We start from the raw sequence: 16,126 nt of genomic DNA, 5'->3' as shown, positions 1-16,126 counted from the left end.
GCTCTGCATGTATTGTGCCAGCTCAGCACACTCAGTCGACTCACCGTGTCCCCTCCTGCCCTCCAAACCCTCCTCAGCCCGACTGCCAAAAGACAGGGCTCACCCTTTTGGGGGTTCAGAGTGAGCCGCCTATCTAACCCCCAGTCCCACTCTAACAAGGCCAGGTTTATTGTCACTCTTAACTGGTCGGGACAGACTCTCACCATACCTGCACTTATCGACTCCGGGGCTGATGAGAGCTTTGTGGACCAAGGATACGCCCGGGAGGTGGGCCTTCCCATTACGCCTCTGGAGAAGTCTCTCTCAGCTTTCGCTTTGGATGGCCATCCCATGGGTCCCATCACCCACCGGTGCGAGGCTCTCACCCTCACGGTCTCTGGAAACCATGTGGAGAGCATCCGCCCCTACGCTATCACCTCACCTGACACGCCGTTCATCTTGGGCAGACCTTGGCTGGAGCTTCACACCCCTCACGTCTGTTGGAGCTCGGGACGTATTCTCAGCTGGAGCATTCCATGCCACGCCCGCTGCCTCCGGTCCGCCCAGATGCCCTCCAGTGTGGAACGACCCAGTCCTGCTCCCCCCGACCTCACCAAGGTTCCCTCCGAGTACCACGACTTGGGTGAGGCATTCAGTAAGGAGCGTGCTTGTACCCTGCCCCCCCACCGACCCTATGACTGCGCCATTGAGCTCCATCCTGATGCTCAGCTTCCAGCCAGTCGCCTCTACAATCTCTCTCTGCCTGAGAAGGGGGCTATGGACAGTTACATTAATGGTTGTCTGGCTGAGGGTCTTATCCGCCCATCCACGTCCGCGGTGGCTGCGGGGTTCTTCTTCGTCAAGAAGAAGGGTGGGGATCTGAGGCCGTGCATAGACTACAGACAGCTCAACAACATCACAGTCAAGAACAAATACCCTCTCCCCCTCATGAGCTCTAACTTTGAACCCCTCGTCGGTGCTACCATCTTCACCAAGTTGGACCTCCGGAACGCGTACCACCTTGTGCGTATCCGTAAGGGGGATGAATGGAAGACCGCTTTCAAGACCCCCCGTGGACACTACGAATACCTGGTCATGCCCTTCGGCCTCACCAACGCCCCCTCTGTCTTTCAGGCTCTCATGAACGACGTGCTCAGGGACATGCTAGAGGTATTCGTGGTCCTGTACCTAGACGACATCCTGGTGTTCTCCCGGGGCCTCGAGGAGCATATCCAGCATGTCCGCATGGTCATCCAGCGCCTCTTGGAGAACCGGCTCTTCATTAAGGCCGAGAAGTGTGTCTTTCACTCGTCTTCTGTGGAGTTCCTTGGACTGATTGTGGAGGATGGCTGTATCCGTCCTGACCCCCGCAAGGTCCAAGCCGTCGTTGACTGGCCTCAACCCACCACCCGCAGACAGCTCCAAGGATTCCTCGGGTTTGCAAATTTCTACCGCCGTTTCATTCGGAACTACAGCCGCATAGCGGCCCCCCTTACTCAACTCACCTCCACCTTACGTCCCTACGTCTGGACACCTGCTGCCTGTACCGCCTTTGCTACCCTCAAGGAGCACTTCACCACAGCCCCAATCCTTCTCCACCCTGACCCCTCCAGGCCTTTCATAGTGGAGGTAGATGCCTCTGACATAGGTCTAGGGGCTGTCTTGTCTCAACGATCAGTGGAGGACCAGAAGCTACACCCCTGCGCCTTTCTCTCTCGCCGGTTTGATTCTGCAGAGGAGAACTACGACATTGGGAATAGGGAGCTGCTAGCTGTGGTGGCAGCCTTTGAGGAGTGGCGCCACTGGCTGGAGGGCGCTGAAGAGCCCACACTTGTCTGGTCTGACCATAAGAACCTAACCTTTATCCGTGCTGCTAAACGCCTCAACTCTCGCCAGGCACGGTGGGCTCAGTTCTTGGATAGGTTCAACTATACCCTTACCTACAGGCCTGGCTCCAGTAACACCAAGGCTGATGCTTTGTCCCGACTCCATGCACCTGAGAAGTCCTCGGCCGAGCCTGAGCCCATTATTCCTGCTTCTCGTATCATTGGGGTGGTCACCATGGACATCGAAGCGGAGGTTGAGCGGGCCCAACACGCCGAACCCGGTCCAGACAATGCTCCCCATCACCGGCTCTTCCCACCGAATCGGCTCTTCGTACCCGATTCAGTGCGGTCCCAAGTGCTTCTGTGGGGCCATACAAGCCAGTTCGCTTGCCATCCTGGGTTCCACCGCACCCTCTCCTTCCTGAGCCGGAGGTTTTGGTGGCCGTCTATGAGGACTGACGTCCGGGAGTTTGTCGCTGCCTGCACCACCTGCTCCCGTGCCAAGGCGTCACATCAGCCACCAGCTGGTCTTCTTCGTCCTCTCCCTGTCCCCACCCGCCCTTGGTCTCACATCGCCTTGGACTTCGTGTCCGGTCTTCCCTCTTCTCATGGTAACACCATCATCCTCACCGTGGTGGACCGGTTTTCCAAGGCGGTGCACCTGGTGGCGCTCCCTAAACTCCCGTCCTCGGCAGAGACTGCTGCACTCCTCACCCAGCATGTCTACCGACTCCATGGGCTTCCCTGCGACATTGTTTCGGACCGGGGACCCCAATTCACGTCCCAGGTCTGGCGGGCCTTCTGTAAGGAGATCGGCGCTACCATTAGCCTCTCCTCGGGTTACCACCCACAAACTAATGGCCAGGCTGAACGGGCCAACCAGAGCCTGGAGTCTGCCCTCCGCTGTGTCTCTGCTCTCCATCCCACCTCCTGGAGCAAGGATCTGCCCTGGGTGGAGTACTCACTCAATGCCCTGACCTGCTCGGCCACTGGCATGTCCCCATTTGAGGCCTCGCTGGGTTACCAACCCCCGTTGTTTTCCCTCCAGGAGTCTGAGGCCTCTGTCCCCTCTGTCCAGGCCCACTTCCGTCGTTGTCGGCGCGTGTGGAAGGAGGTCCGCACCGCCTTGCTCCGCTCCAACGAGCGCTCCTGTCGTGGGGCCAACCGTCGCCGCACGTCTGCTCCGGTGTATCAGGTTGGGCAACGGGTCTACCTCTCCTCTGCTGATCTACCGCTCCAGGTATCCTCCAGGAAGCTGGCTCCACGGTTTATCGGTCCGTTTGAGATTGACCGCGTCCTGAGCCCCGCGGCGGTACGTCTCAAGCTCCCTGCCTCCATGCGGGTGCACCCCGTGTTTCATGTGTCCAAGGTCAAACCTGTTTCCTCGAGTCCTCTCATGCCCCCTGCCCCGGCTCCTCCGTCTCCTCAGATGGTCGACGGACATCCTCAGTGGACGGTTCGGCGGCTGCTAAAGGTGCGACGCCAGGGTCGGGGTTTCCAGTACCTGGCGGACTGGGAGGGTTACCCCCCTGAGGAACGCAGTTGGATCTCTAAGAAGCTCATCATGTGTCCCTCTCTCCTTCGGGACTTCTACCAAGCCAACCCCGACGCCCCCGGGCGGTCGCCTGGAGGCGCCCCTCGGAGGGGGGGTCCTGTTACGGCTCACTCCTCCTCACCTTCACATTCAAGGCCCCTCCCCCTCACTGACTACTCCATGGCTCAACTCAGCACACCTGCTCTCCCTCAGCAATCGCCGCACCTGTCTTCCATCCCACAATCAACTGCTGCCACTACAAGAGCCCAGTCTGCACTTCACTCCGTGCCAGATCTTAACCAGTCTACGTCTTCCGGATCCCCAGCTGAGCTGTGCTAACCACGGAGCTACCAACCCACACCACCTCCACTCACTCCACTACCTTTCCACCCAAACTGTGAATAAATACGCCCACGGGCTTCACCTAAACTACGTCTCCTCTTTGCTGTGCGCTTGGGTCACTCACACACACCAGCCTTAACAGCCTTGATTTCATGGATTTATTTTTGTTTTTGTGGCATTCCTAAGACAATAATTTGATGACCGTGTGTCTTTCCGGTAGGAGACACAAAGCATTAGCCGGTGGAGGAGACGGGAATCAAATTATTAGCTTAGGAATGCGACAAAATCAAAAAAGAATCCATGGATTCAAGACTTCATAGGGTGTGCAATTGATAGAAAATAAGATTTTTTTGGGGTGAACTCCTCCTTTAACCCAAAATATCAGATCTCTCACATTAACAATCCTGTAGATTTGCTATTTTTTTTAGATTTGGTGTAGACGGAAAAAAACTGTGCAAGTACAGAGCCAACTCAGGTCCAGTTTAATAACTGCTGCAAGCTCACAACGCGTTACAAGCGTTGGGCTGTATTTTTGGTGTTAAAGGAGAATTCCGGACAAATTAAGTGTTATCTTTCATGTCTCGTTACTCACCTAGCGACGTAAAAAGTGGCGTTCTTTTTTTCCATATATTCCCCTGTCGTCATTTTTTAAACACCCTCCGTTTTAAACACCCTCCGTTGTTATAACGATTTAACACTGGATGCTTGTTTCTTTCCAGAACCTGGCAACTCGTGTTGCCAGATTCTGGAAACAAGCAACCAGTGTTAAATCGTTCGCCATTAACGGCAGGCTCGCAGGAATTTTCAGCGCATGTTTGACTATCATGAGACTCTACAATGAATCGTAGTAGAGAAAAAAATAACATTGCGTTGGTTATAATAGACGAACTTCACTAACCCACTCGCTCCCATTATAACAACGGAGGGTGTTTAAAAAATGACGACAGGGGAATATATGAAAAAAAAGAACGCCACTTTTTACGTCGCTAGGTGAGTAACGAGACATGAAAGATAACACTTAATTTGTCCGGAATTCTCCTTTAACTCTATAACTGCCAAAGACGTTTATAAACGTCTTTGAGAAATTAGCTGTTGCCTGCCAAAGACGTTTAAAAAAAAAAAAGATTCTCTAATTATTTAGTATTGACACCTTTTCGATATTCCAAACGAATAAGGAGATAACAATTTCCAAAGATTTGCTGCTCCATCCACTTCAATGTTAAAATTGAAACGGACAAACAATTCACAATGTTTTTTGGTTTGAAACTACTGGTTTTGAGCTATTTTCAAACATCAAACAACACATGACAACGAGGTCAAATTGACTTCGTTGACATTTGTGAAACCACACCTGATTCTCATCTGTGATTAGAAATTTTCTGGGGATCAATCATACTTGAGAAAAATATTTTGTGGCTATGCGAAAAGGTACCAAAATCGGTCAAAACCCTGGCAGAGGCTACAGACTGTTCTGAAAAAACTCTGGCAGGGTAAGAGTTAACACTGGCGCACAACTAAGTACATGTCACCCTTAACTTACTCAGAAACACAGACAACCAAGTTTACTTTGTTTAGCTGTTTGGGAATGAGTACAGTTATAGGCTATTTGTTTTAGTTCTCTCATATAAGCTTACATATTAGCTTCATATTAGCTTTGATGGCACCAAGTATATCATTTAAGTTTTCTAATCAAGCCACCCTAATAGAGGAAGGCATACTTCGTTTATCCGGCCGCCTACTACTAGCAAACCAGTAGTGCAAAAGCCTCCACACTAGTCGGGGTGACATGCGACTCGCCTTTTCAGTGGCGGAGAACGCTGGATTTAAATATTCAAACAGCGTTCTAGAACCACGTTACAAATTGCCAAGCAGAAGCCGATCGTATTTGAGCACAAGTGTGTTGCCTGCAATGTATGACAAATGAAGGCAAGACAACAGTTACTGAAGGGCTGAACCATGTAGAATTGATTGCCTTAACTAGAACGATCCTCCTCAGAGCGCAGATCTCCGCCAGGCCGGGTTGTCTACCCAGGGCCCGCAAACTTTGGAAGGCATTCATAGCCACTTGGAATGGGAAAAAATCATAACTTTTTTTACTCCAGGGCCAGTACTATGACATCATATTAATGACAAAAGGGTACTCTATATATGGGGATTGTTTAATTGAAATGAATGTTAGTGTTTAGGTATAATATATTTTTCTTTGTTGTCTATTAACGGATAACACAAAAACTGTTATTTTCTTCAATGTGTGTATTATTATTATTATAAAATGTTTATTCAAAAACGTTCTAAAATAAAAAGGAAGGTACAGTACAGTAAAGTGTACTGGTGTGGGACGATTTTGACAAAACTAGATTAAAAGATGTTAAAGAAAAAATGGTGCATTACAAAATATGCAGTGTAAAATTTGTATACACACGCCCACGTCTGTGATATTAAATCATGTGATGCAATTTTAGGCACATATAAATCAAGCTTTACGGATGTAGCGTTACCTAAGACAGCGACAAAAAAGCGTTGGATAAAATGGTCAATGTGTGCAGCACGTACAGATTCTGAAAGCGCCTCGCGGCACTGCTTCCAATATGACCCCAATTATGAAGACATCACCCCAGTGTGTCTGATGTCAGCGCCAAGGAGAAGAGCGTCAGATAGGAGAGAACACATCCTTCTTCCCGCAGCAGTTAAAACAAAGCACCCATTCAGATTCAGAGCTCAGACAGCACAAACTCCATAACTAAAGTATTGAGGGGTTTAAATAGCTACACATACAATATGTAGCCCTATGCAGTCATGAAGGATGCAGGATTTCAGCACATGATTAAAGTGAAGCTGTGCTATCCCCCCTCATTGTTGTTTCAGGCAGCAACACTGTAATTAATTATAACAGCTAATTATAACTACCGAAGGAATTGCCTAGGAATTGATTAGGAAAAGTCTGAATATGATGGTGGCAGTTCATCAACAACAAAAAAAAGCACAGTAAAGTAGATCGGTTTGTCTTTAAAAAGGCTTCTGACACGTTGACCAGCAACATACCGAGTCATTCACATCCCCTAGTCATAGACTGGCCAACATGAAGCGACACTGTTATTAAGTCTTTTGTATTTGAAATGTCTCACATCATTGAGTGACAGTCCGGGGAGGGGCGACTAATAGTTACTACTTCTGACCTTACAGAAAAAACAAGCCCAAAGTTTCGTATAATAAGTGGCAACTATGAGAGTAGTCTGTCCTGTGGTGCACTGTGGAATATCCCTGCTGTGTCCATTACCAGCAACATGTTCTTCAGTGACTCTGGAATGGACTCTAAGAGTAGGTCGCTGGAACTAGGATGCATATATTTCACCATGAAGTCCAGGATGGTGAGCCACAGGGTAGCAAAGTTGGGCAGGGACAACAAGGGTGACAGGTGCTGCAGGAACACCTTTGACAGGAGGGTACACGCTCTCATTCTGGTCTCCTCCATACCGCCAACGTCCGCTGGGCTGATGTTGTCAAGGAGCTTAGTCAGCAGGGGGAACAGCACCACGTTGAAGCAGGATTCCCACTCGGTAGCGTCTAGCATCTGCAGATCATGCACCAGCAGGGCTTTCTGGAGGTAGTTCAGAGCCTGCATACGGACCTGACGTCTAGAGTCACAGCAAAGACAGACGATGCCTTGCAGCAGTGGAGACCAGCAGCTGGTCCATAAGGTTTGGGAGTCTGGCTCGATCCTTCTACCTGCAGATTCAAGGTGGCAATGTTTCTCTGCCCAGGAGCTGTAGATACTAGCGGCACGAGTGTGCAATGTGTGCATCAGGTCTAACAGTTGTAATGATACCGTGTGGTAGCTGGCTGGCTCCTCATCGTCGCTGTCAGAGCGTGAAGAACACCGGCTGGGGGCACGACTGCCACCCCACCGCGTGACTCCACATTCCTTCTCCCACCAACCTTCCTTTTTCCTGAGAGGTTTGGAAGAGTTCTTGTCACTGTCATGATAACCGCCATTACGGCTGGCTTCCACAAACATGCGGACAGCCTTGACACAAAGCTCGAAGTTATCAGGGGTGATGTGGGCAGCATCATGGACAATAAAGGACAGCGTCTCCACACACTTCATGAAGGATTTTATGTCGTGCTGGCCCAGCTCCTGACCTAGTGTTAGACTGTACTGGTTGACTAGTTGGTGGTTCATGGGAGGAGCCTTGGTGCTCACCACTTGGCCTTGGCCCTTAGCGACGTACAGGACATCTTTAGAAACAACCAGACACCCACTGCGTTCGACATCCACGTCAGTAGTAGAGCGAGGGATCATGGACTTGCCGTGCTCTGTGTTTACTTCAGAATCAGAGGTACAGCCCCGGTCCAGAGTCTCCAGACTCACTTCACAGGAGTGGTGGGATGACAACTCACTATCTGAACGAGCACATATATAATTGTCTGTAGTAGTGGAGGTCAGCTGGGAGGAGGCTAGAGGTTTGACCCCAGCTCCGATGCACTCCAGCAGAGAGAACAGAGTGTCCCAGTCATCTTTACAGTGGATGCTGGCAGCATTGGTCTTGAGAAGCTCGTGAAGGCCATAAGCCACCTCCCGTCTCACCCGTGACAGGACATGGGGCTTCATCGTCAGCAGGAGACGCAGTGAGAGGAGCACCTGAGACCTGATGTCTTCTTGTCGTAGCAGACAAGTGGCCAGTCTGAGCAGTCCCACCACAGCCCTCTCCACCAGGAAACAGCTCTCGTGGGCACGGACGCAGAGGTGGCAGAGGTGATCCTGCACGGTCTTCCATACACAAAACACGCGGTCCCTGTTCTCCAGAACGATGCGTAGCAGCATCTCCAGGCAGAAGGCAGCATCCTCTTCATCATAGTGTTGATCGGGGCTGACCGAGGTCAGAGCCTTCATCAGTTCCTGTAGTGACTCCACCTGTAGGAATTTACTTTCTGTGATCAACGTCTCCGGGTCACATTGCCTGATGCAGAGGATGGCAGCTTGCGTGGCTTCCAGGTCCTCTGTGGAGGGTCCTGTCCGACCAGACTGTTCCGCTCCACTCAGGGTCAGCCAGTTGACAAAACTCAGCACCGCTGACTGACTGTGATGTGAGGGCATTTCCTCTCTCTTAAGAGAAATCTTTCCATTTGGTGCCACAAAGTCTTCCGCCTCAACCATGGCTTTGGGCAGCAGATCAGCTCTGAAGAGCTGCAGCATGCAGTCAATGATGTTTTTCCATCCACGCCTGAGAACGTCACCGTGGCGATGGACCAGGTGGAACACAGTCTTCGCCGCTACCTGGGCCTTTCCATTACTTCCAAACACTGAAGGTAGGTTCCCCACAGACTCAACGCTGAGAGTAGTGAATTTGCAGAGGGAGATGAGCAGACTGTCAAACACGTCGCTGAGGCCATAGTGAGCAGATATCAAGGCACATTTCCTGAAACCATCGACAGACTTCTGGATAATGGTGTCATCCAAGCTCTTGTCAAAGACATGGTAGAGGGCAGCGATGGTGGGGCCCCAGGTCACAGTGAACAGGTCATGGTCATAGCTGCCGACTGGGACATGGAGGAAGACGCCCTCTGGTGTGGCACTGCGGTGGAGGAGCACACGCCACACATAGTTGTCCTTCACCAGGCCGGTCTGCTCATCCGGCATCACAATCTCTTCATTCTTGATAGCATAGTAGATGTCTTCCAACATGTCCTGGTCAAAATCCTTGTTCCCATTCACTCCTTTCAGATTGTTCTTAAATTGCTCTGCAGTCATGGGAATGTACTGCTTGCGGACGTTGTGGTTGTGCTGATCAGTGTTCAGCATGATGACAGCATATGCCAGGGTGAAACCAGCATCGTTTGTCATGAAGGGAGAACCATTCACTTTATGCCAGTTGTCAGTGAAGGTTTCCAGGAGCCTATGGATGAGTTCAGCCTCTCCCGGCAGCCTGAACGCTTCCAAGTAGAGACGCAGGGCCTCGTCAATACGCAGCCCTTGGAAGGCGAATGTGCTGACAAAGCTGTCCAGAAGCTCAATGTTCTTGCGGTCACTGATGAACTCCCCGATCATCTTCTTGTCGAGTCGCAGGTTCTCTCGAAGCCACAGGGCCACCTGGTTGTTGTCCATGGGATTATTGAGGAGGCCTTTCTCCTGCAAAAACTGGATCCCCATTTTGGGTTTCTGGTTAAACTGCTCCATGCCAGAGATCAGCAAATTCTTCTTGATTTTAATGTTGTTCAACTCTTGGGAATCTGGGAGACATGAAGAGAATCTTTGAGGTGTTATCAGTGCTTTCTTCCCAGCAGTATCCGTCTCATCCTGATCCTGTCTGCCCAGTCTCATCTTTTCAACCATCAAGTGTCTACTGGTTTGCGGACATAATACAGCACTCTCAACTTCTGTAACATTCTGCCAGATGGCATGGTACCCCAATACAGTGTCTGTTGCTGTATCTTTGGTGTTATGAGTTAAACCCTCCCATTCTGCTAGTGCTACTTCTGATTTGTCCCGCAGAATGGCACTGTTGAGCACCGTGGCTTGGCAATGGGCTTCAATGCTGTCAGTCACAATCAGCAGAGCATCTAGAGAGAGGAGATGCGTGGTATAGAGCTGTCCAGACACCGGAAAGGCATTCTTAGACAACAGATTGATGAGGTCCTCAAACAGGTTGGAACAGTAGAAGTCACAGTCATAGTTAACGTAGAGCTCCGTCACAAAGTTGGGGATCCTCCACAGCTGCAACAGGGCCTCCAGTGCCATCTCCTTCATCTCATAAGGCGTCTTCATGTCCTCTGATGTTATGATGTCCATCAGCTTCTTCAGGTACATCTCAAGCTGGAATTTTAGATGTACTCTCATGCCCTCAAAAAGCAGGAAGCAAACGCGCAATGAGGCTGGATACAAGTTCATGTGCTCCACGCTCAGCATCTGGAAGAGGTGTTTGCAGAGCTTATCTTTGACCAGTCCCAGGAATGACTGGTAGTTGGCGATGTGTGCAGACTCCAAGGCCACAGTCAGCAGCTGTAGGCTTATGTCCATCATGGTGGGCGTGTTGTGGCGGTCGTGGGGGTTAGTCAGTGAAATGAGGAAGCGGAAGACCTCCCACAGGCACGGTAAGCTGTATGGGATGAGGGATGCTCCATCCCTCTGTGTGAACGGAACCTCCCTGGGATTCATGTAGTCCATGTCATGTACAGAACTTCCGTCCGACTGCTCTGCGACAGACTCTCTGTCCTCCAGGACGTCTGGGATAGATTCTACTGATGCTGAATGGACATGTTCTACCTGCTTGCCCTTAGACTGTGCCTTCAGCCTGGCGGTCGAGCTGCTCTGCACCAGGTCCAACAGGTCTTCCCTGGAGGTGTCCCTGGAGCATGTGTCCAGGTCACTCTCTGTAGTAGAGGGACAGGAGATAGAGGACCCAGTGCTGTCTGAGCGTCGTCTCCAGGTGGGCGTGGAGGAGGGGGACGGGACCCCATCAGAGAGGTTGTTGTTGCGGAGCAATGTGGGTTGAGTTTGCTCCATCTGATAAGAGGGGTACTTCACTGTGTGTTGAGGAAGCCACAGTAAGCGCCTGATCTTCTTCCCCTTGGATGACTCACTCATCCAAGCGGCACGGAACTTCTTCATGTTGGCACCCACAAAACTCTTGGTCTCCTCTTTGAACTGGGGTAGTCTGGAGAATAGTAGCTGGACCATGGCCACCAGTGTGTGCTCGGCGGACTTCCTCAAGAGCCCGCTGAGACGCATCTCAAAACAGATGCGTAAACAAGACTGCATGATCCCACAAACTGACTCGTTGGACAGGTGGGCTCCAACTGGTGTCAGTAGCAATGTCCCGAGGACCTGTAGGATTTTCATAAGGACTACTTCATCGCTGGCTGAATCTGTTCCATGAAATCTGGCACGTGTGACAGCGTCCGCCATGTTCTCAATGGCCTCTGCCGCTGCCTCATGGTTGGCATCTATAAGGCCGTAGGACATAAACTTGTTGACAGAGGTGAGGGCAAGGCCTGCGATGGGTCCAGTGGTATCCGCCGACCGCAACACTTCCAGGAAGGGTCTCAGGAACACGTTGGGCTCCACATCAGACAACACTTTTATGTTGTTGAGTGTCTCTTTGAGTTGCCTGAAGCTATTAAGTAATGGGTCCTGTTCTTCATCCAATGGAGTGTGGGTATTCCATTTAGAGTTTCTCTTGATGGCACCAACTACTGCACTAATCTCACCTTTGACAATGTAGATGTTCTTTTCCACCATCCTGCTTACTGTGTATGTTGCGAGTACCATTTCCAAGATGGCGGCAGCTAATGCTAAGCAAGCTTGACAGCTAGCAACTAGCTGACCAACAGGTGAATAAAGACAAAGTTCAATTCACAATGATAGATTAGTTCTCAGACATCCCAGTTCATGGAAACCACTGGCTTCAAACACTGTTGATTCAATAACTCACGAAATGATCCAAAAATGTGAGAGCATATTCAATACATCAACCAGCTGAGATGTGAATCTGGGATTGGTGAACAAACTGACGTGGAAAAGCTCAAAGTACTTGGAGGCCAGTCAGTGATGTCAGTCATCTATGACGTCAGCACTATGTCAGTGCTTATCTCTTTATTTGGGCAAATTATGTTCAGACAAACAAACAGGCAGACAGACAACTTAAACTTTAACACAGACTAGGCTTTTTGAAGTGTCGTGAGTTGTGGCTTGCATAAATGGGAAAATATTCATTTTTCAATTCATTTGAACTCTTTCATTGCCATGGACGGGAATTCCCGTCCGAGATTCTGTGTAAAGGCTCACATTCCCACGGACGAGTTTGGACGATACTTTGTTGTTTCGTAGTTTTATAAAAGATCGCGCTGTTCTCTATCGCCCGAGTGACCACTTTCACTTTTAACTCACACGGATACAGAAATAACGTCATCCAAAGATAGATCATAATGGATCTAAATTTTCTGTGACCAGTTGAAAAGGTTAAAAAAAATGAAAACGCTGGCAGTGGGTGAGTTTATAAATGTATATACTCTGGCAGTGAAAGAGTTAATATTATTCCAAATTTGAATTAAAATGTGTCATATGCTGAATATTATGCACCGTACAACGGGTTATGGCTTTGAAAATTAAATGTCAAACAGGTTTTCCATTTCAATTTGAATATGGTCATAAAATACACAATGGATTATTGCATTTTTATTGCACTTTACTCAAATAACACGTGGAAAATGATAATGCTTTTCAAATTTACATCATTTTAATATAGTCCCCAAAAGCTTCCATACAGCACCACGACTACAGTACATATTGCAAACTTTGTAATACACATATTATGCCTCTCTCTCATAACACAATAAGAATATGAATATATTGTTCAGCCCTAGAAAAAGCATGTTATCATCAAGAGCCCAAAGAGGTCAAACTGACAATACTAAAGTGATCATTTCTTTTCCAAACACAGGCAGCAAACGCCCTTCAAGACTCACTCTCATTCCAACACTTAAATGTGAACTTTGCGAACTCACTCCTGGCAAGTAGGTGTATTTCCATTAAACAGGTGTGAGTGTGTGTGCGAGCCCATGCAAGTGTGCGTTTGTCTGAAAAGAACAGTGGAGAAAAAAAGGGAGCCAAGGTGTCAGAGTATGTTAGCAGGGACTGCAAAGTTCTTTCACACCGTAATGTAACAAGCTCTGAGGTCCCGCTTAGGTTTTACTGCTTGGCAGAAACGGCTGTTAACCCCTTTATTAGTGTCCCAGGTGCAAGCTCACTAGGCCTTTATCACCTGGGGCCAGCAAGGCCCAATGTGGGCCCGTGATCTGATCCCCCCCTAGAGGGCACGGTCGTCTGGCCCGGCTTTCACACCACCCTATCAAATGGCCATATAGTCAAAGAGCAGTCTGGGACAGCAGGGTTCTCCAGGGTTCATTTGATCCTGACACTATTAGGGCTGCAACTAGCGATCATTCTAGTGATTACTTTTGAAATGAATCGAATAATCAGGAAGTGTATTTACATTTATTATAATTTCTATATATCAACAATTCTTATGTATTTGTATAATCGGCTAAATCTGTTATTCTGACTAACCACTTAAAGGGGAAGACCACCCATTTTCAATATTTAACTATGTCATTAATATAGCATAAAGGAGTTGTGTGGAAATAAGAAAATTTTTAAATGTTAAAAATTTTAAATGTTAAACCCAAATTGATTTTGGGTTTAACATTGCAAATTACACCGTGATGACTCATCATGGTGTAATTTGCAATGTTAAACCCAAAATCAATTTGGGTTTAACATTTAAAATTTTTAACATTTAAAAAATTTCTTATTTCCACACAACTCCTTTATGCTATATTAATGACATAGTTAAATATTGAAAATGGGTGGTCTTCCCCTTTAAGCTCTATTTTATACTTTGTCATACATGGTGTCAGAGAAAAATAGCCGATTTACAAGCCCACCACACGTCGCCATTTTTGTAACTTTTTGAAAAAGAAATAAAGGAGAAAAAAAGCAATTTAAATGTTTCCCTCCCAAAATCTATTACTTTACATAAAATTGCATATCGATTATTTTTTATAATTAATTAGTTTGATTAACAGTTGCACCCCTAAACAGTGACACTATACCTGTAGATGGTATGATGGCACGTAGGTCACTGGGTTCAGAATTTGCAATGATTTGAACGCAGCCAATTTAAACCAAATTGTGTAGAAACTCATTTCATAAATTTGAAGACCAGTGATGCTGTACATAAGTAATGTGGGGACACTTCATGCCTACTTTAGAGTTCCAGAGCAGCCTCGGCACAGAACTCAGTCAGTCAGGGATCCAGAAGTGAAAAATCAAATCGCGTGGATAATCGGGATCCACGTGGGAACAGCGTGGCTTAAATGTGGACTTCATGTGCTTCGTACTTCATGTGGCCAGCCTATGAGGTCAGTCGTCTGGACTATGACATAGTATCTATGACATAATGACTCCAATTTGGGGAAATGTTCAATGTTCAGCCCGATCCGGGGCCCATTGACTTCCATTATAAAATGTTATTACATTTTTGAAAAAGTATAAAAGATATTTAGGTACTTCTGTGGCCTACTGGCAGTGTGCACGAGACATTTGGCATGGATCGGTCGAGCAGTTTGCGAGATCAGCTCCAGATATACACACAGACAGACGAGACAGACACAGACCGAACCGCTTATAGATGGCTAGACTCCTTGCAGAGCCATGCCGTAAAAAGCTTTTTGACAAATTTTAATAACAGGTAGTACAGAGTAGACTAGTAACAAACTCTTTACTTCAATTTGACTATAGCAGCGAGAGATGAGACTTCTGCAACGGTGTGATTTAAACAAATTGCACTGAGCTTCTTTAGAGGTAATAATAGTGTCATGTTATGATGACCCCAGAGCTACTTTAGGAATGTGGGCTGGAGATGCTCCTTTTCCTCTACAATCAAGAGAAGTGGCACATGATCCCATTTCATTCCGTCGGACATTAACAAGAGGAGTTAGCAGCTTTCCTATGTTTGAAGACCTTAAGAACCCTGCTGCCTGTCGGCTCACATCAGTGTCTGGGCTGGGGCAGGATGTGAGGTTAACCATACCACTAAAACAGGCTAAATTCCAGCAGCCTGTCAGTGTAATGGGCAACTTTAGAAACCACAAAATTTAGCCAAACTCTTAAATTGACTACTTGTTGATGATTTTCTAATGCATATAAATGGTGTTTCTGCAATAATGTAATAAATCTGATTTGTTAAGGCAAAGTGTGTGAGTGTTGAGAATGTGGAAACAGAAAAGGACAAGGGAGAGGAGAGGAGAGGAACAACACAAGACTGGTACAATATTTAAAGAAAAGGGGATGTTTACGTAATGTAGCTGTAACTTTGCTGCCTAGTTTAGTACGGAACCTATTCCCCAGTATCCTAATATGAAACAGGAAACTAGCCAGGACAACTATCACGGTGCAATGTAAGGCCAAACTCAGGGAGGTAGCACAACGGAGTGGTGCCAAGACTCCAAATGAAAAATGGGAAAAGGTTAGAGGGACAATCATTTGACATTCAACTTAGAACAATAAGGGTGGAAACAGATCGTGATATGGGACCATGACCCACACCGTGTAATCACATACCTTATTCTCTTCTGATTCTAAATTTGACTAGGGCGGTACCAGTTGTCAGAGTACTTAGAACAGAAGCCAGTCTATGATGTCAGTCATCTACTGTATGATGTCAGTACTATGATGTCAGTCAGCTCCATATTTGGGCATATTGAGACACATGCACTCACACACACGCGCACACACACAATTTTAATGTATAGATATCGATTCAGAGACTCCTGAAAGTTTGACACCACTGGGAGATGAAAAAGTAACTTCAAATAACTTATTAACGTATTGCCCTGGCTGTTTCACTGTGTTGCTGTCATTAGACATATACTGACCTTCCAACTATAA

General features: G+C 47.7%; 2 protein-coding genes across 4 annotated transcripts in view; both read right to left on the bottom strand.

Moving 5' to 3' along the window:
* Positions 1-16,126, bottom strand: part of LOC308092576 (periphilin-1) — a 64,693-nt gene that overhangs the window by 3,756 nt on the left and 44,811 nt on the right. The window lies entirely within an intron of this gene.
* Positions 6,859-11,917, bottom strand: LOC308091567 (Golgi-specific brefeldin A-resistance guanine nucleotide exchange factor 1-like; the record flags this gene model as incomplete). The annotated part of the gene is given in 2 exon segments (XM_080437231.1): positions 6,859-6,925; positions 6,927-11,917. Coding segments are annotated over 2 exon segments (5,058 nt in total).

Source organism: Gymnoscopelus braueri (genome assembly GCF_963280865.1).
Source record: "Gymnoscopelus braueri genome assembly, chromosome: 9".
NCBI lineage: Eukaryota > Metazoa > Chordata > Actinopteri > Myctophiformes > Myctophidae > Gymnoscopelus > Gymnoscopelus braueri.
The sequence above is the reverse complement of the archived record's forward strand: the minus strand, read 5'-3'. Positions and strand labels throughout refer to the sequence as shown.